The sequence below is a fragment of the Ochlerotatus camptorhynchus genome, unplaced genomic scaffold, assembly GCF_037179485.1.
Source record: "Ochlerotatus camptorhynchus isolate MF236.1 unplaced genomic scaffold, CSIRO-AGI_Acam_v1.1 ptg000767l, whole genome shotgun sequence".
Classification (NCBI taxonomy): Eukaryota; Metazoa; Arthropoda; class Insecta; order Diptera; family Culicidae; genus Ochlerotatus; species Ochlerotatus camptorhynchus.
This window is the reverse complement of record NW_027041234.1, coordinates 846,149-869,916: the sequence shown is the minus strand read 5'-3', so window position 1 is coordinate 869,916 and position 23,768 is coordinate 846,149. Positions and strand designations below refer to the sequence as shown.

Genomic DNA, 23,768 nt, shown 5'->3' with positions numbered 1-23,768 from the left:
AGTTTTTCAGAGACAGTTTTGAACCAAGCAAGGCCAAAGTCTTTGTTAAGTAAAATCCGTTCCAGCATGTCAACCGTTGAATTCCACCGAATTTGAACATCTTGTTTTTGTTCAAGGGGTGATTTGTTAAGTGTTTTCAGCATATTAGTGAACTTTGACAATGCAAAGCTTTTCTTGAAGTATTGAACAATTCGTTTCACATTATCGACAATCGATTTGATAGACTTTCCAATAGACGAGTGCACGGGTGAGCTTTTGTTCAGCTACTGAACAAAAATTGACACAACAGCGGGGCCCTGTTTACTAAAAATGAACACATGAATAATGTTCGCGTCACATTTGAAAAGCGCCTATCAACTTTTGTAAATAACTTGTTAAGCCCTTTTCCCGCGAACCGAAGTATGCTCACACAGTTTATTTACACCATCGTGTAGGGGAAACTCTCCGCTTCCCGATAGTGCGATTGGTTTGTGTAGGCGCTTTTCAAATGTGACGCAAATATTATTCTTGTGCTCATTTTTAGTAAACAGGGCCCCGGTGTTGTGTCAAATTTTGTGCAGTAGATGAACAAAAGTTCACCTGTGCACAGGTCTATTGCGTTTTGTACAGCCAAATTAAGCGAATGAGCAAAGCAAGAAACGAGAGAGAGAGGAACGCATAGCACTCTCTTGGAACCCATTGGCTTACAGCTAAGAGGAAGAGGTGACAATTGGCTTCTACCTCTTTTATTTCTATCTCTATCTCTATCTTTATCTATCTCTATCTCTATCTTACGCACATGAAATCGGCCAATCAAACGTTTGACAGAAAAGTGGTTCGTTTTCGCCCCCGTATTTTCTCTTCTCTTAAGTGAACCCTACACGATTACTTTTATTGACAATAATCGTACTGTCAATACATTCAATCTTGACGTCAATACATCGGTATTGACAATATTTCTGTATTCACATCATCAATATTATTGTCAATAATTCCCCTTCGTGTCAATATATTGATACGTGTGGGGTTCGCTTTAGGCTTTAGTGAACCCCACACGTTTCAATATATTGACGCGAAGGGGAATTATTGACAATAATATTGATGATGTAAATACAGGAATATTGTCAATCTCGATATATTGACGTCAATAAAGAATTTATTGACAATATGATTATTGTCAATAAAAGCTATCGTGTAGGATTCACTTTACAGCGAGTCTTTTTGACAGCTCTTTGTTGAATCGGAGCTGAAAGAGCTGATGATCCATTCAGCTCCGTCGACTCCGCAGCTCTTTTTGTATCTGGAGCTGAACGTCGGGTCTTTTTCGAATCAGAGCTGAGGGAGCTGAAGGTTCATTGAGCTCACATTGGATCTTTTTCACCCGCTTGTTGTCAAACCACCACTGTCGTGCAGCTCACGTGATGCGCTAAAATACAACTGAAGTGAGAAAAGTAGTTTCGCATCCCATTTACAGTTGTGTATGTGTTGTTTTTTTCAAGGTAAAATAGTAGTTACAGTGGGAGCTGATGAGCTGCGGTTCTTTTAAATAGAATTTCAGGTCTGCAGCTCCCTTTAAGGTGATACTCTGAGGAAACCTTAGCGTGAAACTTCAAAAGCACAAATGTCAGCTTCCACAAAACATGCAATAATGTAATTTCTACTCTCTGTTTGTTGTAACGCTGCAACTAAGGAGTAGCAATTTCATATTTGTACGTTTTGTGGAAGTTGACATTTGTGTTCTTGAAGTTTCACGCTAAGGATTCCTAGGAGTATCACCTTAAAGAATCGATTCTTTGGAACAGCTCCGGAGTGGATTGTCCATCCCTAATACTTACACAGAATGGAATGCTTTCACTACAGATGTCTTTCAAATTTATTTACCTTTCGCATGCATACCGTTAGATTAGATAAAGAGTCACGAGTTGTCGAGATATTCTCAAAAATCTAACACCCTTTCTTGACTGGGCCAACGAATTCTTGAATGAATTTACTTTGGCATACGGATGAAGTTAAAAACTACAAGGGACAACCCTATGGGGTTGTACGCTATGGTGACGTAGGGCTACGTGGTCTTATATAACAAATCTTATTTGTTACCTGCAGCAGGAGCTTGTGTTTTGTGTAGGAATAGGAATTTGAGCGGGGTTCTCTCTATTTATACTCTGTAGTATGACGCGCTTGACAGATGGCCCACAGCAACTCACGGAGAGCTACTGATTCCGATCAATAGCGGTGCGGCTTTATCCTCCTTCTATGGGTGGTCATGTGAACTGCAGCTCGCTGCTTGCAGGCAGCCTTACGTTGTGTACTGGAGAACACCACCACTCACCACGCGGTGATTGAATAAACCGTTTGGTGCGACCGAATGGGCTTTGAATTCAATAGAGAGACGACGTGAACACGAGTATGTGTCGAGAATAGTCGCGGATTAGACTGCTCCAAAAGTGAAGTTCCACCGTAGTTTCACTACCGAAATCTATTCCATCGCGACCCGGAGTGTCCGAATTAATCCCGTACGCGTTATCCAGTCGGTACGATAATGTGCCAGTGTGTTACTGCGGTCGAAATTTTTTGCCTGCATTCGGTCTGTGGATTCACCATTGCTATTGTTGTGCGGCGCTTGAAATCAACAACCTACCGTCGACGCTCTTTTGTTGTACACAACACTCAGATTGTGTTATTTTCACTGTTCCTCCCCACACGCGATGGCGAACTTGCAGCGCACTCCACTCCACCAGCTGTTGGTAAACCGGGTAAAAATACACCATTCTCGACTACTTTTTCGAAGGGACGTATCAGTTTTTGTAAACATTGCATTTGATCGCCGCCCTCACGCATACTAACACCACTATCAGGTAGGGGAAAATTTCCCCTATCGTTAAAATGCGTGGGCGAGCTACCAGTTACGCCAAATGCATTGTTTACAAAAGCTGATACGTCCCTTCGAAAAAGTAGTTGAGCATTGACGAACAAGCGACTGCGGATTGATGACCAGGACGAGCAAAAGACGGATTCGGCGGCAAGTGATGCGAGTGTGAATTCGATCACGCTGGAAGGTATGATGAAGACGATGATGCAGCAGTTCACGGTAATCAGGCAGCTGATTGATACAGTGTGTGGAGCGAAATCAAGGATGTCAACAACAAAATTGATTCCGTTAAAACCGAGTTGAAGAATGACATCAAATCGGTCAAAGACGAATGTGCAGCGAAATTTCAACATCACGACGCCGCCTTGGACTCGCTGAATGAGAGAGTGGACAGTGTGTCCCAGATAATCGGGGCCCTACAAAACCGGAACGAGCTCATCATAAGCGGCATCCCTTTCCGTATTGGTGAAAACCTGAACTCAACGCTCAAGGCGATCGGACGGCACCTATCCGTGAAGGATACGACCACCTCGATGGCAGAAACCAGACGGATAAAATCCAGCAGCAACTCGGACAATGACGGTCTTATCGTTGTGGAGTTTGCACTGAAGACAACGTGAGACAAGCTCTACAGTGCATATTTACGAAAGCGAGACCTCAAGCTGAGACACATCGGATTGGATTCTGACCGCCGGGTGTACATCAACGAAAGCCTGACCATCGAAGCGCGGAAATTGAAGTCGGCGGTACTACACCTGAAGAAGGCGGGTAAGCAAGCATCGGTGTACAGCAAGCAAGGAGTCGTCCATTTAAAGCCTGCAGCTGGTGGACCTACAATCGTGATACAGGCTGGACAAATATTCGTAACTATGTTTTTCGTTCACTTTTGAAGTTATGTCTATGTAGTAGTGTTTCAACTTATGTATTGTTGTGTTGAAGATTGTGTGACAGAGATATTTGTTTTATTTTCCTCCGTAAAAATACAGCCCTCTAGAAATTGCTTCCCCCAGTATACTTAATGCTTCCGACACACAACCACACCTCTACGAACATTCCAGGAGCAGTGCTGAATGCTGTCCTTTTCGCTGGAAAGCTTAATATCTGCCATGGAAATGCCCAGAGTCTTTGCGCTCGTAATTCCAGTAAGCTCGATGAAGTTCGGAACGTCTTGTCGGACTCCAAGGGCGTGTAGGCGCGGCGGAGGAATCGCTGTTTAGTACAAGAAACATCTTGCCTGCTCCAAGGTTTTCGGCACGGTACTTACAGCAGAATCGACGGACAAAACTGAATGTTTGGCGTTAGAGTTTCGAGTGGACGGCAGCAAGATTTTGCTGATGACCATCTACAACCCTCCCGATAACGACTGCTTATCTTTCTTGGCAGAGAAGTTGGCCGATTTCGCTGTTCACTATGAACACATGACCGTTTCTTGGACAGCAGAACTCCGTCGAAAACCGTTTGGAAACGGGTCTCCATGTGAGTTTGATACGGACGAAGTGAATCAAACATTCGCAGCCAACTTTACAAACAGCACTCGAGTAGCAAGAGCTTCGAGATGAGCATCTCCTTCGCGGTATAGCTTCTCTTTCCAAGCTGTGCGGTACTGGGAAGTTGTCAATGCTATCTGGGAGATTAAATCAAACGCTATTGGGATGGACGGTTTACCGATTACCTTCGTTAAGATCATCCTACCGTTTGTCCTGCAACACATTACTCATCTGTTCAACATGTTCATAGAAACATCTACCTTTCCCGATTGCTGGAAGCACGTAAAAATTTTGCCTCTGAAAAAAAAGCGCATTTAAACGATATTACCAATCTGCGCCCAATCCGCATACTTTGCGCGTTGTCGAAGGTTTTTGAGAAGTTGATGAAATTTAACAGGCGCGTAGAAATATTTCTGATCGATTGGTGATAAAATTATTGAAATTGGTCCAGCGGCAGCTGAGTTATTAACGTTCAAAATCTTTCATAATTTTGTTACATGTTCCATTTTTGGTTTTCACAAAGTGTACCCCCATATAGAAATCACAAACGTAGTCCTACGTCAAAATGGAATGGAAAAATTAATTCGAATTCGGAGCGCTTCTTTTTTTTTGACGTAGGACTACGTCTTTAATTTCTATACTGGGGGTCACATTAAAAATTCAAAATTCAGACATGTAACGAAAAATCCCAAACACGGACGCAACGATAGAGTGCAAATCGAACAGACGACACATTGTACATGCTCACATGAGCGAGCTCAATGCTCGGTTGACCGCTCGCTCTCCATTTCACCAATGAAAAGAAGGGAAGAGAAAGCAGTGATAATAAAATCGCTTGCCAAATCGTTTTCTTCGTCATTTGCTTGCGAGCAACAGACGGATAAGCTTCGGACACGATGTATGAGTGGAACAACACGCATCGCACCCTCGATCGTACCAATACGAAGACGACGATGAAAGCACCCACATCGACCGGGGAAAAGGCTTCCCTCAAATGGGCAGCATGACTAGGCCGCCATCATCCGGTCAGCATAGACTTGCACTGGTGTGGCCACCATTTGAAAAAAACCAACCCTTCTCAGGGCCACCAATTCAAAAATGGAAACAGTTAAGAACTAAATGATAAACATATTTGTTCCGTCCATTAGCGGTCCTACGTCAAGCTTCCGTTCGTGTCCATAGGCACAGACCCTTCTTCTTTTTAAGAAAAATGGGTGTAAACATTCATCCCGCCCGTCCTTATAGAGTATAGCTTTTGAAATAATGTATCGTACCAAACATATCGTCAGTTTCATGCAATACTGTCCAAGCCGAAATTTTTCATTTGTGAGATTTTAATGGCAAATGACGGCAAATAATGTGAAGTTTCATCCAACATAAACCCATTTTGAAATCCATGAAAAAGCGTAAGTTAAAGGTAGATATGCCTTTGCTACTTTTTCAAAGAAGTCAAAAATAAAGTAGCATCAAAGGCACATTTTGAGTTGTGCCCTTAACGTGGGTTAATCACCTTTTCGTGGTACGTTACGGGATGTAAGATGTAGCACCGATTCCTAGTCTTGACTACTTCAAAGTAGGGGAACAGGATTTTTCAGTAATCAAAGGAACACATCTTAGTCCTTGCTACTTTTAATGCCTTGTTGATAGTGACAAGACTCGGCTTTGTCCACCGAGGATGATCTTGAAACAAGGAAAAAAATGAGTTAGTTAGTCTTCATCTATGTGATTCCTAATCTTCTATTCGTTGTTCCCTAGTTTGAAGTGGTTAAGACGAGGATTCTGATACATGGTCATTATCGGTGTCATTATTTAATTGTGTTGCTAAGGAATCCAATTTTGACTGACAAAGGGGCGCGCCTTTGAAGGGTGTTTCAACACTCCAAAAGGCATAAATAGCGGGGCCATTCAATTAGAATCGATTCCTTGCGATGAAGGCAAGAAAGACAACTGTATCAAAACCGAAAACATCATCATTTCTCAACAGTAATGGAGGTATACGACATGCAATAAACTAAGGACAATAGATCAAATTACTAGTCGCAGTAGTGTTATGTCCCGCATAGAGGAAAAATAGGTTGCCCATATAAAAGTGCAATGTAGGTAGCTCTTAAGAAAAATAGGAAACAACATTTTTGTTTAGAATAATCAAAACATTGCTTTTTAGAATACTCAAAACAATTTTTTGAGGCATTAAGCCTCTTCTTAAACAACCCTGTGTCTCAACTAGGCAGTGCAACAGTTAAACATTTGTCACATTTTTGTAGTCAACACCTGGAACAAGCGTTCCAGACGACAAATTTTCACTCAATCATCAAACCGTGGGCCGTGCTCTTTTACTTCCCCTTTCAAGCTGGATTTCATTATTTACTCCGAACAAACATCACTTACTTTGCTCTCCCCAGGAAATCTGGTTTTTTGGGTGTGTCATTGTTGACCATGATCACCATCATCATCGCCGAGGGTAAATAAATCTGTTGAATCCGGAACAAACGCATTATTTCGTTCGTCTCCTCTTTGTTAAATCAATTAGCAGTGGGCTGTCGGTTTTCCTTTTTTTATTGCTGCTTTCAAAGCATTAAAGATGAGTCATAAACTTTTGTGAAATGATTTACTAAGATTGGTCCTCCGTCTATTGTTGTTTTGTCTTTGCAGATAGTATTTTTTCTTTTATCCATCTGCGGATTCTGCACGATAGCGGCCGCAATATGGGAAGCGATAGTAGGCTATAAATTTCAAGTAAGTAACTCACTTTTTATGGCTCTCAATTCCAAGCTTATGTTGGTCCCATGTTTCAACAGGATTATCTGCCATGGGAAAACATAATTCCAAAGGATTATCTACAGGGTGCTACCATCATTGGATGTCTAGTCTTTTTTTCCTACGCAATTGTACTGAATACAGTGGTGCCAATTTCATTATATGTTTCGGTCGAGGTAAGTGCTGCCAGAATCTGATAGTCGATATAGAAAGTAATGCATTTTATATCCACTCAAAACAGGTGATACGTTTTGCGCAATCCTTTCTAATCAACTGGGACGAGAAGATGTACTATGACCAGACGAAGACCCACGCCAAAGCGCGGACGACGACACTGAACGAGGAGTTGGGTCAGATTCAGTACATTTTCTCGGACAAAACGGGAACGCTGACACAGAACATCATGACATTCAACAAGTGCAGCATAGCGGGCCGGGCGTACGGCGATGTGATCGACCTGAGGACCGGCGAAGCGGTCGAGGTGTCCGAGGTAAGCTTTCACACCCATCATGTGTACGAGTACCTACTACTGGAAAATGTCAGTCTTGGCACCGTGATGAACTGGTTCTTCAACTAACCAATGCTCATGTTTGTGTTTGTCATTTCTGTGTGAGTGTTTCTTTCGATTGCCTCGTATTCCACTATCTCAAAAGAAGTACTTATTTTCGAGTACCAGTTCAAAACTATTTGCATTATTCGTTTCACTTATCTCTATGTTGATCGTCATTGTAACTAATTGGAATTTAACTTTTATTCAAGTAGAGTTGCACATTTTGATTTCCGAGGTTTGATCTCCGCTGAAGCATCAGTGGACATCAAAGTGCACATCCGTCGTAAGCGTGTGCGTGTGCGTGCGGTTGAGTGACCGGTTTTTGCAAACACAATCTGCTATAATACACATTCTACCAGGAAATACTTCCACCCCAATAACCCCTCTGCATTGAATTTTCTTTTTTTTTGTCTTTTACCAAAACGCTCTCTTTCGTTTCATCTAACTACTATTGTTCGCCTACTCTCCCACCACAACACTCAACCACCATCACCACCACCACTACCACCAACACGGATTCCGTGTAGCCTACATTCAACAGCAACACATCGCTTTTACTAAACGCCGAAGAGCCACCCGGTCGCAGCACACCACAGCCAAGCTCAGCTTTTACCGTCGACACCGCCACCACCACCAAAAATACAGTACCCTCCACTACTAGTACTTCGACGACGCTTAGAAACTCAAACTACGACTATCAAGTACTGCTACAGCAAGAGCAACCCCCACCACAATCAGTCAGTCCGAACACGACACGAAACAATAGCAATCTCACAGGCACGGCCAGTAGTAGTAGTAGAAAACAGCATCATGCCTCACTACACGTTAGATTCAGCCCGCACAGTAGTAGCCACGAGACGAAAACGATAACCACGCCCATCCCCGCGAAACCCCCCGATTACTATGAGGCGACAAAGGCGTCGACGGCGGCGGCGGCGACGGTGGCCTACGGTGGTGGTGCCTCTAGCGGCACCAGTATAAGACATTCGCAAAAGTCCGATCTTACCGCGATGTTAGATAACACTACAACGACCTCCACAACGACGACGATCTCGACGACCACTGAGCCACCTAGCGGGAGTAATGCGCAAGGAGTGCATGTATGCATGATTTTTTTAATATTATTTTTTATAGATGTTGACACCATTGATTTGCTCGGACTTGTAGTTTGATTTGAATTTCTAAAAGTTTTCAATAGATTGTTCTTTTCTATATTTAATGCACTAATCTTTTGCCTCAGAATAAAGCACTCTTCAGTTAGCTAGTTTACCGTAGGTTTTTGCTTGAACATTTTCTCTCCAGTAGGGGGTTTCTTTTGAAGTCAAAAACGATCAGTCAATGAGCCGATGGCCATCAGAAATCCCTTCCACAGACTAGAAAATAGAGATCCTGATACTGCAAAACAAGTCAGAAGCCCCTCCTTTTGTGCATGCTCAGTACAAAAAATACTTTCTAAGCCCCACCCCTAACAGTATTTCTAACCGTTTTTCATGAATGAGTAGGGGTTTAGAAAGTATCTTTTGTGCTGAGTGTGCAAAATCGGAACTTGAATGTTTATCTAAGTGCATAAATAAGGATAACTTTTTTCTGTGACATGAAGTCAGTGAGAGCACAGAGTGAGAGGGAAATCATAAATAGTGTGTCATCAAAATACATGGCATGTAGAGAGTTAAAGCTCGTCGGAGAAAGAGAATTGTGTGAGAGACAAAGTAGCTTATTCTCTTGGTAGGGTAGAGCGCTACTTCGTCGTAATCGCCCATTTCCGTTCTATCGATCAGAAAAGATCAATAATATCAATGATTTCACCGTGCACAAATCAATAATAGGTTTGTTCCATGCGTTTGTTCATTAGCTACAACATAAATCCTGTTAGAGCGCATTGTATGAACATTTACGCCCATTGTTCTCAAAACAAAAGAAGCGCTCCTAGCGAATCCCCTTTTTCTACGTTTATCCGTAGGACGAATGGCGTTTCAATGCGTTTGGACGGAATTGAAACTCGTAGAACGAATTTAGAATCAAGAAGCAGTATTAGATTTTAAACAATATCTCAACAATTTGTGGCTCTTTATCAAATCCAACGGTACGTATGGAAAGGTGAATAAATTTAGAAGTCATTTTTGACAGAAATATTCCATTTTTTTGTTTAAACTCGTTCAGAAAAGAGAGGTAAAGTGCGGGTTGTGCTTAGTAGGACGGAAATTAGATCAAAAACCCTAGTAAGGTTGAAAGTAAAGAGTATGGGAATGATCTGTTTTTTGATTTTACAGCAAATTATCTAGTAAAGTTAAAAATAAAAGTGTCAAAGAAGGTAAATATTTACTATCTCTATGTACTTTGCAACGTGAATTCTTGATTACTGCTTGTAATTATTGGAAATAAATGATTTTCTCTCTTCTCCCATACTGAATTCAACGATGCCAAACAAGGAATATGGGGCCCCATAGCCTAGTCAGTAAAGGCACGGTATTACCAAGCCGGAGGCGGCGGGTTCGATTCCCGGTCCGGTCGAGGGAATCTTTCGGGTTGGAAATTTTCTCGACTTCCCTGGGCATAGAGTATCATTTTGCTTGCCACACAATATACAAATTCATGCATTGGTATTGGCACCGAAAGCTCTCAATTGATAACTGTGGAAGTGCATTTAGAACACTAAGTTGAGAGCACGCAATAAGCTAATATGCGCTAAGCAATAAGCTTGAAATGCGAATAAGAAGAAGAAGAAACAAGGAAACAGCACCATCTCTGGAAATATTCTGTATGGAAATACATAGTGATAAAACTAGCCTAAATTTCTATAAGGAAGTTCGGTTTTATGAGAAATTCCGTTACAGTTCAGTGCCAACATTTCAAAGGGGCGTAATTGCTGTTGTAAACAATGGCTTGAGCTATCGATTTCTCGCAAATAAAGAAATCGATGGTTCAAGCCATTGTTTACAAATGCAATTACGCCCCTTTATAATGTTGACACTGAGTTGACCCAAATAAATGGTCTCTTTGAGAATGTTCGCACCTTTCATGAGATGACTAAAATCGAAGACAACAAATCAAGAAAACTGACAACTCTTCAATTTTCTCATACGAACGCACAAGTACAGGTACAGGTAGACAGGTACAATCGCGTCATCTGCCGCTCAAAGGTAAATGCTTCGAACGAGTTTGATAGTAAAGATTACATCCTCAGAAGAAGGGTTTGTGTATTTGCTCATTCTTCTATGCGTTGCTTCCACCTTCACTCAAGCGCAGCGCCATTGTATCTGTCGCTGGGATTCTGGCAAAGTTGCCAGTCTTCTTGATTTGTTGTCTTCGCTAAAATAATTCTCGGTTTAATGCATTTTTTTTAATAAACTGTAGAATTTCCACGATTACTTCTACACTTGAAAGAAATTTGATATTATGTTGATCATTTATTACCACAATCTACAAATTGTTTAACCAATTCAACTGAAATATGCACAATGTAGAGAACGATAGTACAATTAGTTTTGTTTGCCCAATCTAAGCCATTTTTGCCAAGATTTACGCTGTTGAGCTCCGAGCAAACAAATTTAACTGAGATTGAATAAACTTTGACGAAAAGTTACCGTTTCGAAATATCCTTGCTTACATTTTATTTCGAAAAGCGGAAGTCACCATCTTTGATTTAAAACTAGCGTTGGATATTGATTTCTGATCTCTAGTCTGCATGTGTTCCCGAGCAAAGTCGGTTAACAAAATGAAAGCAAATTGATATTAAAGTTTGCAGTTCCTATCATAATGAAAACTAATTTTGATTTTAATTTCCGCGACAGAAGTCTGATATCATATTGTGCTTTCATTATACAGTCAAAATTTTTAAATAAAAACAACTTAACTTGAAGTTCTGCTGTTAACGTCTTGTTTAAAATTTAATTTAAGTTCATCTGTTGTTGAACTAACGATTATTGTTTATTTGTTTTGTATAACACATTTTATGTCGTTAGTGTTTTGCCCGGGATGAGATTTGAGCTCAAGTCTTTCAGCGTGAGAAGCATGGATTCTAACCATTTACACCAGGCCCGTATTCAGTTAAACAACATGAATGCAAAATCAGTAATCAAATTGATTTAATTGATAGCAGGATTAGTTTTCCGTTTGATTCAACAGTGTAACATTGTGCTCTAATTTTTGCTGTGTTAACCTTTAAGTCAACCAAAATGAGATCAACTGGAGTATTCAATATAAGTTACATCATAACAGCAAATTTTGATTTCAATTTGATCTTCAGCTTTGCTCGGGTTCTCTTTTCCAAAAAAAAATATCCACATTGCTTGGTATTTGACTCATTTTTGGATACCTGGACTTCACTTTTCCAAAAATACTCACAATTATCGCATATCTGACAACTTTTTTTCTGGCCATATTCCAAAAATTCCCTACTATAAGACACCATCTTGGATTCCAACATGGCGGTGGAAATTGGATTTTCAGCTGTAACTCGTCGAGTGAAGTCTAGTTAACTTCCATTGAGCTACTGTTTGAAAGCTCATGTGAGCTGATGTGTCACACTGCAGATTTTTGCTTTGGTGGGGTTCTGGCAACTTCCTCCGGGGTATCCGGAACAAGTCCAGGTGTGACCGGTGCGGTTCACGAAACCCAATTGTTTTCCATTGAGCTGCTAATGTGATTTGAGGTGTCACATGGCCAATTTCCGGTTTATGTTTGGTTCTGATCGCTTAACCTGGGGTATCCGTAAGATGTCCGGGTATGGCAATCCACGAAGTGCAGTTGTCTTCTATTGAGATGCTTTTTGAAGGCTCATGTGATTTGATGTGTCGCATGATGTATTTCGCATTCGTATTCGCATTAAGCTGGTTGCACGAGTTCGTAGGTGGTACAAATCCTAGACCATTGTACTAGAGTAGTGTCACCTCCCTTCGTTACCATATAACCCGAAATTGGGGGTTGATCTCAAAATTGAAATTTTAAATGTCAGGGTACGGTTGAAATTTATTCTATTCCGAAAAAAATACAAAAATCGCAATCCGAGTTCTCTTGAAAAGTTTTCCCCGAATAGTCTCAACAAATATCTAAGTGAGCAATTCTCGTGTGAACATACTGAAAAATACGTTTTTCTTATAAAATCCAATATGGCGGACAAATCCAAGATGGCTGCCAACAAAAATCATGCCAAATAAAAGCCTTATCCTTCCTTTTCATAATAACGTGTTGTTTGCAGGAGGGTTCCATATGAAATTTCAAAGATTTAACATGATAGATATGTCAAAAGTTGCTAGAAATTCATCTTTTTTAAAAACTTGGCGAGCGAGAGGTCCATTAATTTGGTTTCAACGAGAATGGCTCATGTTTTCAAAATCTTAAAAACATAGCTGTGTTAAAAAGTTCGTCAACTTATAACTCCATGAAAAACAATATGTTTAAGCTTGGATTCGACAAAAGCATCGTTAGGTGGATTAATGGGATGCTTTCTAAAAGAGAAATCTCAGCAAATCTTGGAAGCTCCTCCATGACAGTTAGAGCAGTAAAAGGGTGTCCTCAAGGAGGTGTTCTTTCGCCTCTTTTATGGTCTTTTATAGTTGACGAACTTCTCAAAAACCTAGAAGCAAAGGGCTTCGAGATAATTGGCTTTGCAGATGACATAGTCATAATAGTACGAGGAAAATTTGATAATGTCATTTAAAATAGAATGCAAACTGCTTTAAATAATGTTTGGTCGTGGTGCACTAAAGAAGGGTTGAATATATAATATATAATTCCGTTCACACGGAAATGGAAATTTTCTATAAATAACTTAAAATTGAAAGAAACTTCTTTAGAACATTCACGAACAGTCAAGTATCTGGGGGTCATTCTCGACAGTAAACTTAACTGGAACTCACATATAGAGCAGGTTGTTAGTAAGGCAATAAATGCTATTTGGATAAGTAAGAAAACTTTTGGTAGGAAATGGGGCCTAAAACCAAAAATGATCCACTGGATTTATTTGACGATTGTAAGACCCAGAATTTCCTACGCATTGGTGGCATTGGTTTGGTGGCCGAAAACAAATGAAAAATCGGCTCAGAAGAAGCTGGGGAGACTGCAAAGACTTGCTACTCTCTCAATAACTGGTGCGATGAACAGCACACCGAGTATGGCACTAGATGCTCTACTTTATCTGCTTCCGTTGCATCAATTTATCCAATTAGAAGCTGAAAGGAGTGCTTTAAGGGTCCAACGAACAAAGTACTTCCTTGAAGGTGATCTTACAGGACACCTTAGTATTTAAAAAAATGTTTGATATTAATTCTCTCGTATTAAAAAGTGAAGACTGGATGGAGAAAAAATATAATTTCGATCGTTTATACAATGCAGCAGAATTTGATCGTAATGTTTGGGAAAGTGGGGAACCAAACATCAGACCAGGTTCAACTGTTTTTTATACAGACGGTTCAAGATTGAACAATCATGTGGGAGCAGTGATAACTGGTCCACACATTTAAATTTTTTCGCCGAGATTCCAACAGCCGAGTAGTTCTGCAATTTATTTTGCTGAGATTCAGTAAAACAATTGTCGAGACTCAGCTAACAAATAAGATTTTGCTGAGATATCAGCAAAAGTAAATGCCTAGGTAATCGGCTGTTGAAGATTTTACTGAGCTAGATTAAGTGTGCAGGGATAGATATCTCAATATCTACCAACCGTGTTCCAAGCAGAAATTCAAGCAATTCATGAATGCTCTGTAATATGCTTGCGTAGAAATTATAAACATTCGAATATCTGCATTATGTCTGATAGTCAAGCAGTATTATATGCTTTAAAATCAGCAACATGCAATGCAAAACTCGTATGGGAATGTGCAATGTCACTTCAGAAATTGGCCTGTCAAAACCAAGTAAACCTATATTGGGTTCCTGGCCACTGTGGAATTGAAAAGGGAATGAAAAAGCCGACACGTTAACCAGGCAAGGATCATCTCAGCAATTCATAGGACCAGAACCATTCTGTGGAGTTTCTGCTTGTTCTCTTAAAAATGAAAGTGGAGACCAATTGGCACAACACTTCCATTGCTAGGCAGTCGAAACGGTTCATAATTCCGAACACTTCAGTGACTAGCAAAATTCTTGAATTATCAAAGAAAGATCTCAGTGTCTATACTGGTTTGATAACAGGACATTGTCCATGCAAATATCATTTGAAGTTAATAGGAAAACTTCAAGAGGATATGTGTCGATTCTGTGGCATAGAAAAGGAAGACTCTGAACATCTGCTATGCTCTTGTGCAGCAATCTTCAATAAAAGGCGTGTTTTCTGGATAAGGGGCTGGCAGAACCCTTTGATATTTGGAATCAGTCTTGTAAGCGGTCACGGTAGTCGACACATTTTCTGTGATAATCGACTGCCTTTGCCTCCGACACTTGCAAAACAAGCTATCATAGTACACTACCAAACTCAAATGTCATTTGACAGGCTCTGTCATACGACACTGTCGCCGAAGACCGTCACAAATGTATGTATTTTAGTTTTTCACATAATAAGAGCTGCTGATGTTGTGCTTGTGTGAATTCTGAAAATAGCAAGCAATGATGGCCTAGGAATAACATTTCTGATCAGAAATGGTTTAATTTACACCACACTGAGGAATTAGAACGAAATGACTCATGTCATATGATAGTTATTTGATAATTTTCTTTTTGCTCGAATGTTATTCTACCGGTTGTGTTGTGTGAGAAAGACGACGGTAGAGCATGAGAGTACGAATAAAAACAGACTGTCGCACATGACAACGAAGCGAGTGTCGTAAAAAACGTCAACAGTTTCAACCCCTGTTTGGAATGCAGGTCCCAGTCAAGTAGTACATTTCATTCGAAATGTAATACCTGGCTGTGAAAATGCTTTTGGTCAGTCTATGTCGGACATACTATAGTGATACTATAGTGATACGACATTTTCGTGTGACCTTCGGGCAAATGACCAGAATCTTTCATATCTTGACATATTAAATTTCAAGAACTGACAGCCCTATTGCGTGTTTTGTGCATATTGGCTCAATATTATAAATTAGCTACTCAGAACTTCCACAAATGGATCCTTGGCTGGATTTTTCAAACTCATATGAGTAAATAAGGTCGGATATTCCAGTAAATGGAGTATTTTGGTATTGTTCTTAAACTAATAGACCATAACAAAAAAATATTTAATTTATTTTATAAGTCGATAATTCTATAACTGGAAGTCCCTTAAAGTTTGAAATTTCTCATGAAAGTTATCTTCTAGAGAATTTAAAAACTCTTTAAGACAAATGTTTTATAGCTGAATTTGTTGCCTGTATCTCTTCTAATAAAAAAGATATAACCAAATATAGTAAAAAATGTGAATAAATTCAAATTGATTTTATACGAGTTTAAAAAATAATATACCTCCACTTTTTTCATATTATTGAGAATAACATACGTCCTTTCAAATGCCGTAAAAAACTGTTTTTTTGTTTGCCCCAACCAGAGATATTAACATTTGAAAAGTGCATATTTTTAGTATAAAAAACGTCAATAACTCTTGATCGGCTAAAGATATTGACAAACTTTGAGCAGCAAAAATTTGTGCCTTTTTAAGATCTAAAAGTTATTTGAAGACACCTTTGCTGTGAAATTTTAAATAAGAAAACTAGAGCAAAAAAACTGTTTTTTAAGAGCCACCCTAACTCAATTCAAGAAAATAGCTCTAAATCGACCAATTTAAGAGATACAAAAAAGTTAAATTCAACAAAGTTGCTTAAAATTAGCTCAGCTATGACTTTGCCCAAGAATGTATACCTTAATTTATTCAAACAAAAAAGTTAGATTTTTGATTTTAATGATAATAGGAACCACCCTAGCATTCATTATCATAAAAATGAGGGCGTAACTATAAGGAACAACTTTATAGAAGAGACTTTTAGTCTAAAGTTTCAATTTCAGGCTCAAAACATATCATTCCACCTAAATCTGCATTCTGGACCACTGTGCACTGCTCGATAGAAAACACCAAACGTTGCGAACAAGGCACCGGTACCGGTACCCGTGCATAATTGTTTGCACCGCGGTGTATGGATGCTTCGGCAAACTAGGATTGGGCGATCTTGGATCGATCTTTATTTAATAAAAAAATCGTAAAAATCGATCTTTCCGTTCGATCTTTTCGATCTTCAAAGAAGCAAACGAAAGTAATTTGAGCGCATCGAAAAACTGATTTCCATTCACCCCAAGCCTAAATTTTTTGAAAATACCCTCAAATTTAGCATTAACATAGTCGCTCCTAATGTTTTATACAAAATAGGGTTGAGAATATAAATTTCATATGTTTCCTCTTTCATTATTACGCATTATGACAGTAAGGTTGACACAGGGTTACTTTCATTAATTTTGCATTAAAAGATGTTTTTATGGGATAATGGAATCATATAAGAAATTATGATTATGATCATATTTTGTATTTGTTAGTGGCAAGAAGAGTTTGTAAAGTTTGTGTTTCACTCATAAAACCTGACAATTTCACTCATTCTTGATTGTTCGCGAACAGCGATTCGAGCATCGCTGATTGTTACTCTTTGAAAGCAAAATTGGCAGGTTTATGTGAGCAACACATTCCTTATACTCTCGTATTGTAACCTACTAATACAAAATATCATTTGAAGACTTATAAATCAATTCTTTGAAATTTAAACATGTTACTTTTGATTTTCATAATATTCCGTAATGACTTGATATACGGATACCTAGCCCATAAATCCGAACACTTTTAAAAGTTTGTTATCACTGCCTACTATGCTAAAAATCACGTAAACGTGTTTAAGGATCGATCTGGATCACACATATTAGTGATCTTGCAAAATAGACGTGATATTTAATTATAATTTAAATGTCCCGGTTAACCGACCGTCCAGTATTCGGTGCATTACGGTAATTCAGCATTATGAAGAAAAGATCGATTCTTTTGTATCGGAAAACACGCTTGCTGCTCGTTGGAATTTTCTTTGGTCGACTTATCAAAGATTATCGTCTTACTCAAGGTAGCCTTTAGCATCCTCCATTTAGCAGGAGCTGATAGAGTGGTCAAAGAGCATTGGCTCATAATTCCAATGTCCATGGTTCGATCCTAGTCCATCCCTCTTCAATATTTTTGTCAACATTATGTTCATAAGGTAAATCTATGAAATTCAATTCGGTTTCTTTTGGTTAAAAAGCAGTACCGAAATCTACTCGGCTGCGGTGTTTGCCGAAGTTAGAAACACTCGGCTTTGATATTTGCCGAAGCATCCTTACACCGGTGCAAACAATTATGCACGGGCACCCAGGCGAGTAAGAGAGGTGCCACAGTCGGAAAAAGTGTTAGTTTGTTTACTTAAATGAACCATGCCCATTTTGTTATGGCAAGTTTGCTATAAGAAATGCTCCTCGTGTTTATTAGCGAAATTCACATCAAAGATTGATTAATTGAGTAGGAAATCAGTTTGCCACGGCATTTGTGACCAGCATACACCTTCCGGTCGTACGAAACAGGTCAAAAACAGTCCAAACCCGCAGATAAAAATTTTTGTTTTGAATTTCTGTATGGCAAAATAGTGAACTTTTCGTGAACATTAACGGCAAAGAACTCACCAACACTGGGAGACCGTGAGTTCCTTCCCACCTGTCATTTCCCATCTTGCACGGGCACCACGTTTGGTGTTTTACTACACCCCCACCCTCCTCACTCATATCAATGGAAGTGAAGTTTCAAACTGAAACAACTTCGAAGCTTCTTACCGTATCGATTTGGTATGTTTAGATGAATTATTCAAAAAACAATTGCTCTATCTAAGATGCGTAGTGAGAGAAGGGAGAGAGGCTTACTATACCCCCACTCCGAAATTATTTCAGTTCGGAAAAAAATTTCATTTTTACACCGGCAGTGTTGGCAGAAAAAGTGAGCTTCGGCATTCAATTAAAACCATAAATTTTCGTACTTCCTTGGGCAAAGTTGCAAGGTTCAAAATTTCAAACGCAATGCGGAAAGCTAGATCCTAGAGGGACCCCAAACCCTCGCTTGATGACGTCAAGTTTGCGCTTTTTCAAACGGTGACCCATCCTACATACTACGAAAAAGTCATTTAAATTTCTGATCTTTGAGACCGACACATGTAAGCGACCCTTTTGACATAAGAATCAGTTGAAAGAAACGAGAAAATCAATTCAATCAAACGTTCTCTTCGTCGACTAGCTTATGTTTCGGTTTGAGAACACTTGATTTCACGTGAAATGTTTGTTTACGTTCCATGATTTACGTCCAATATTTCTTACGTCTAGTGTAAAGTAGTTATTTCTAAGATTGTAATATGTATGTATGTGTTACAATTTGTAAAATGTATTTCTCGTCAACCACTGAACCAAATTATATGCAACAACCTTCAAACGAAAAGTATCATAGCCCCTTGGAACGATATTTTTGGAATCGGTCAACTGGTTCCGGGGATATGGCTATGAACATGTTCCACTGAATACGATTCTTAATGCTAGAAGTGACCTGAAACATATCATGTGACACCCTCAAAGCATATGAGAATACGAAATACAAATCAGTGGTGGTCATGTTGAATGCCCAGAACTCAATTGACCACACCCGGACATGTTCCGGGTACACTCGGTGAAGTGACCAGTTTCTAACTTCAAACTTGCCCCGTAGCGTGGGTAGATCACCTTTTCTTGGTACGTTACGGGATGTAAGATCCACCACATCGAACTCTGGCCCGATGCTCTTCTTGTTGACTGTTTTGAGATTGGATGCAAGAAAAGGTTCGGAACAGGGTTCCGATGCATGATAAAATATTAGTATCATCGCTTGTTTTTCTCACTAAGAAGACCTATTTTGATTGCTGAGAAGTTGCATATTTGAAGAGATCCCAGAATTTGTCAAAAGATGCCGAACATCACTATTGAATGAGGATTCATGTAAAACCCATTTTGATTGATGTAAGGACGCATATTTAGAGAGGTCCCATAACTCTTCAAATGATACGGAACATCACAAAAAAAAAATGAATACCTCATTACCACAGACAAACAGACATAACACATTGAATATTTCTCACTGCAATTCATCGTCGCTAAAACATTACCGTTATCTGTTGAGTACACTGCTGTGGTGGGCAGTACGCTGAACAGATGGCGGTAGTGTGTAAACGTCAAACGCAAGGGAATAGACTATGCGTGCCACAGGTGGCGGTACTACCAACTACGATACTTTTAAATTGACCGTTAAATGCTTGTTCGACGAACAACTTGCGAGTGTTATGTCTGTTTGTCTGTGTCATTACTATTCCATAGTAATGAGGTACTATGACATTCACTAAACAAAGGACACGGACATATCACAAAAGATCAATGTATTGGTCGCAGTGATTATAATCCGAACAGAGAACAAATTTCAGGAGCACTAAGAGTGAAGTTTAATGTTAGTCGCATAGCGTACCGAGGACCATTTCCGTCACATCCAAATATGTTCCGAGTACTCAGGGGGAAGTAGCCACTGACCAGTTTCTGATTTGAACCAAAACCCAACATGCAACACTTCAAATCACATGAAAACTCAAACCCATTACTCATATCGAGTGGCTGATTTTACAAGTCAAGTCTGGAGCAGTCTAATCTCCATTCAACCATCTCCTTTTGGATGCAAAGGGCATAGTTTAATCGTTAAATGAACCTATGTCAATCCCTGTATATTTAGCTAGATGATATAATAACGTGTTAATTGAATAGTGCCAAAGCAGCAGCCTTTCTGTGCTGCCATTCAACATTGAATGCATAAAACTAAATAGCTGACCAAAGAACGTCAGAAACAAAATCAAAATTTCATCACTCACGATGCAGTGCTTACTTTTAATTTTGCCTTAGCTTTCGTGCTTGGTAGACAGAAGTACATTTATCTAGCATAGTAGATTAGCAACGAGGCCATTGCAATGTAGCTTTGATTGTGCTTGATCACGCCTTTCATTTAGAGCCCAGAATCTAGTACATCTACTAACCAAACTAATGGCCGAGTCCCTCTTTTTCTCTCAATATTTATGTAGCTTTCAATGTCTAGATTCCGATCAACTTTAAACGCACTCTCTGTTTTTTTCGTTTTCTCCGTTCTTATTCCTTTCTCTGTGATCAATTTCAACTTTGGTGTTGTCACCACAATCAAACCAAAAACCGAACCCATACATCCATACCTACATCAACATCCCCATCACAATCACACAATACGACAACGCAAACAAAACAAAACCGAAAATCTAGGTCACCGAACCGGTGGATTTCTCCTTCAACCCGGAATTCGAGCCGGACTTCCGGTGGTACGACCAGGGTCTGCTGGATGCCGTCCGGGCGGACGAGGAGCACGCTCACAACTTTTTTCGCCTGCTTGCACTGTGCCACACGGTGATGCCGGAGGAGAAGAACGGGAGGTTGGTCCTCGATTCGTTGGCTCAATTTTAAGACCCTTTTTTAAACGCTGGATCCAATTCTAGGTTAGAGTATCAAGCACAAAGTCCTGACGAGGCTGCGCTCGTTTCGGCGGCCAGAAATTTCGGATTCGTTTTCCGATCCAGAGCACCTAATAGTATAACAATCGAAGTAATGGGAAGGATGGAGGTACGGTCCCGGAGAGAGGCGATTAGGACTTGATGGATTCTCATAAGTGTATCTTTTTTTTTTCGTTCGCAGGAGTACCAACTGTTGAGTATTTTAGATTTTAATAATGTTAGGAAGCGAATGTCGGTGATACTGCAACGCAATGATACCATAATACTGTACTGCAAAGGGGCCGACAGTGTGATATATGATAGGTTAGGACGTAATCAACAGGACCTGAAGGCTAGGACCCAGGAGCATTTGAACGTGAGATTTACTTTTGCTTGCCATCACCAATAGATAAATTGCACTAACTGTGCGTTCTCCCATTTGCCAGAAATTCGCCGGTGAAGGTCTGCGGACACTTGTGCTAGCCGAACGGAGGCTAACTAAGGAGTTCTTCGACTCCTGGCTGCTGCGACAAAGGGAAGCTGCCTTATCGCTAGACGGTAGAGAGGATAAGTTAGGTGTAATCTACGACGAAATCGAATGTGATATGCAACTGGTCGGTGTGACCGCCATAGAGGATAAGCTTCAGGACGGGGTACCGCAGACGATTGCCAACCTGCAGATGGCTGGTATCAAGATCTGGGTGCTGACGGGGGATAAACAAGGTAAGGCCTTCCCCTATTGTGAACCCTTGTTCTAGTACCAATCTGATCTTTACTTCACCAAACCAGAAACGGCAATCAATATCGGTTACTCCTGTCAGCTACTGACGGACGACATGGTGGACGTATTCATCATCGATGGTCTAACGAAGGTCGAGGTGGAACAGCAGCTACGGAAGTACATGGAATCATTACGAATTGTAAATACCTATCATCCTACGAGTAAGTATTTCCGTATAACTATGAAAGAAACCCGAATACAAGCGCAACTTCCTTCTGCTTGCAGCCATGCCGAAGAACTCCCTTAACCAAAGTAGTGGCCTGACGACGGGTCCGACGGCCAACGGTGGCAACAGTGGAAGCTCGGGGCCGATGATCGAGATCCAGAACTCGTCACCGCCGTCGGTGTCGGTGGTAACCTTTAGGTGGGATAATAGACATAAATATACAAGTATAGGAGGAAGCGAGGAGGCGTCGGACAGGTACTGCAGAGGTTCATCTTTTGTTCGGGTTAACGCGGGTCTAACACGCGAGTACAGCGCTAGGCTGGACGAGTTTCCTAAATTAATGATCTTCTCGTTTCATTTTCTCACTTTCTATTTGGGTTTTGGCTATCGGTAGCATTGGTTCATAGTTTCATTTGCTTGTGTTCTATTATTATCAATTTCAACCAACTTAATTTGCAGTAGATTTTTTCCCCTATTTTCACTAATCCTTTTTATCGTAAGATTGATCGAGGCTGATGATACAAAACAGCTCGAATAAATGTTTGCTTTTGTGAACTTTTCAATTCTGTATTTATTATTAGGAAATTCAAGACACCGGTCAAAGGTTTCATTAAACCAAACTAGGACCAAATTCGGAACAATGCCAGAACTGAACAGCAAATTTGAATTCAGAAATTTACACCATGTCGGGTCAATTTTCCGAATTTCACAAGCTTGAAGTCAGCAATTTACACGAATTCAAAAAACTGCTTTAATTGAACAAGCTTTAAAACAAAAATTTGCTCGAATTCGGGGCCTAACCCAATTGAACAACAAGCTTGAATTCAGCAATGTACACGAATTCGGGACTATTGCCCGAGTTGAAGTTTAAGCCTGAACTCAGCAATTTAGACGAATTTAGCACAATGCCAGGATTGAACAACAAATTTTAATTCAAAAATTGACACAATTTACACGAATTGGGAAGAATTGCCCGAATTCGAGATGGTGCCCAAATTGAACAACAAGCTTGAATTCAGCAATGTACACGAATTCGAGACATTTTTTTAGAATTTGCGACACTGCCCGAATCGAACAACAAACTTGAACTCAGCTATTTACACGAATTCAGGATACAGTCAGGAATCCTTATTGCCGGATTCCTTATTGCCGGGCTATCCGCGAATAAGGATACCCACAGCTTATGGGATTTTCACTAATAGGGGCTGTGGTGAATTATCTCATTTGTTTCAATATATAGAGCTATACTGTCTTCGACAAAGTTGTTGTACTGGAATAGACCAACAAGTCTGTGTCATTGGATTCAGGTTTAATTGGGAACTACGCCGCTAGAGGCGCTTCACTTTTATGTTACTTATGACGGGCACTATAATATATGGATCATAGGTCCAACATAGAATATTTCGTGATCCTGGCCATATAGAAAGTTACTGTCTTGAGCAAAGTTGTTCAAGTGACCAAGTCTTTTCGGATGGTGGCCTTTATTAGTTCAGAGCTTTTTCACTACGCAGCGCTAGTGTGCATATGAGCTTGCTATATAAGCTGTATCTCAAAATCCTGGCCATATAGAAGGTTACTGTCTTCAGCAAAGTCGATCAGGTAATTGTGTCTTTTTGTATAGTGTTCATATTAGTTCAGAACTATCTCAATACGCAGCGCTAGTGTGCATGTGAACTTCCTATATAAACTGTATCTCGA

At 40.0% G+C, this 23,768-nt stretch overlaps 1 protein-coding gene across 9 annotated transcripts in view; it reads left to right on the top strand.

Moving 5' to 3' along the window:
- ATP8B (ATPase phospholipid transporting 8B) overlaps positions 1 to 23,768 on the top strand; it is a 157,154-nt gene that overhangs the window by 123,728 nt on the left and 9,658 nt on the right. For 7 of the 9 annotated variants that reach the window (XM_065238338.1, XM_065238333.1, XM_065238330.1 and 4 more), the window contains exons 6-15: positions 6,988 to 7,071; positions 7,134 to 7,268; positions 7,334 to 7,582; positions 8,170 to 8,742; positions 20,900 to 21,066; positions 21,130 to 21,253; positions 21,326 to 21,499; positions 21,570 to 21,846; positions 21,913 to 22,065; positions 22,130 to 22,325. In XM_065238338.1, coding sequence (XP_065094410.1) covers positions 6,988 to 7,071; positions 7,134 to 7,268; positions 7,334 to 7,582; positions 8,170 to 8,742; positions 20,900 to 21,066; positions 21,130 to 21,253; positions 21,326 to 21,499; positions 21,570 to 21,846; positions 21,913 to 22,065; positions 22,130 to 22,325 — 2,132 coding nt within the window. The remainder of the gene's footprint in view (positions 1 to 6,987; positions 7,072 to 7,133; positions 7,269 to 7,333; positions 7,583 to 8,169; positions 8,743 to 20,899; positions 21,067 to 21,129; positions 21,254 to 21,325; positions 21,500 to 21,569; positions 21,847 to 21,912; positions 22,066 to 22,129; positions 22,326 to 23,768) is intronic. The other 2 variants (XM_065238334.1, XM_065238337.1) reach the window with 2 other exon arrangements.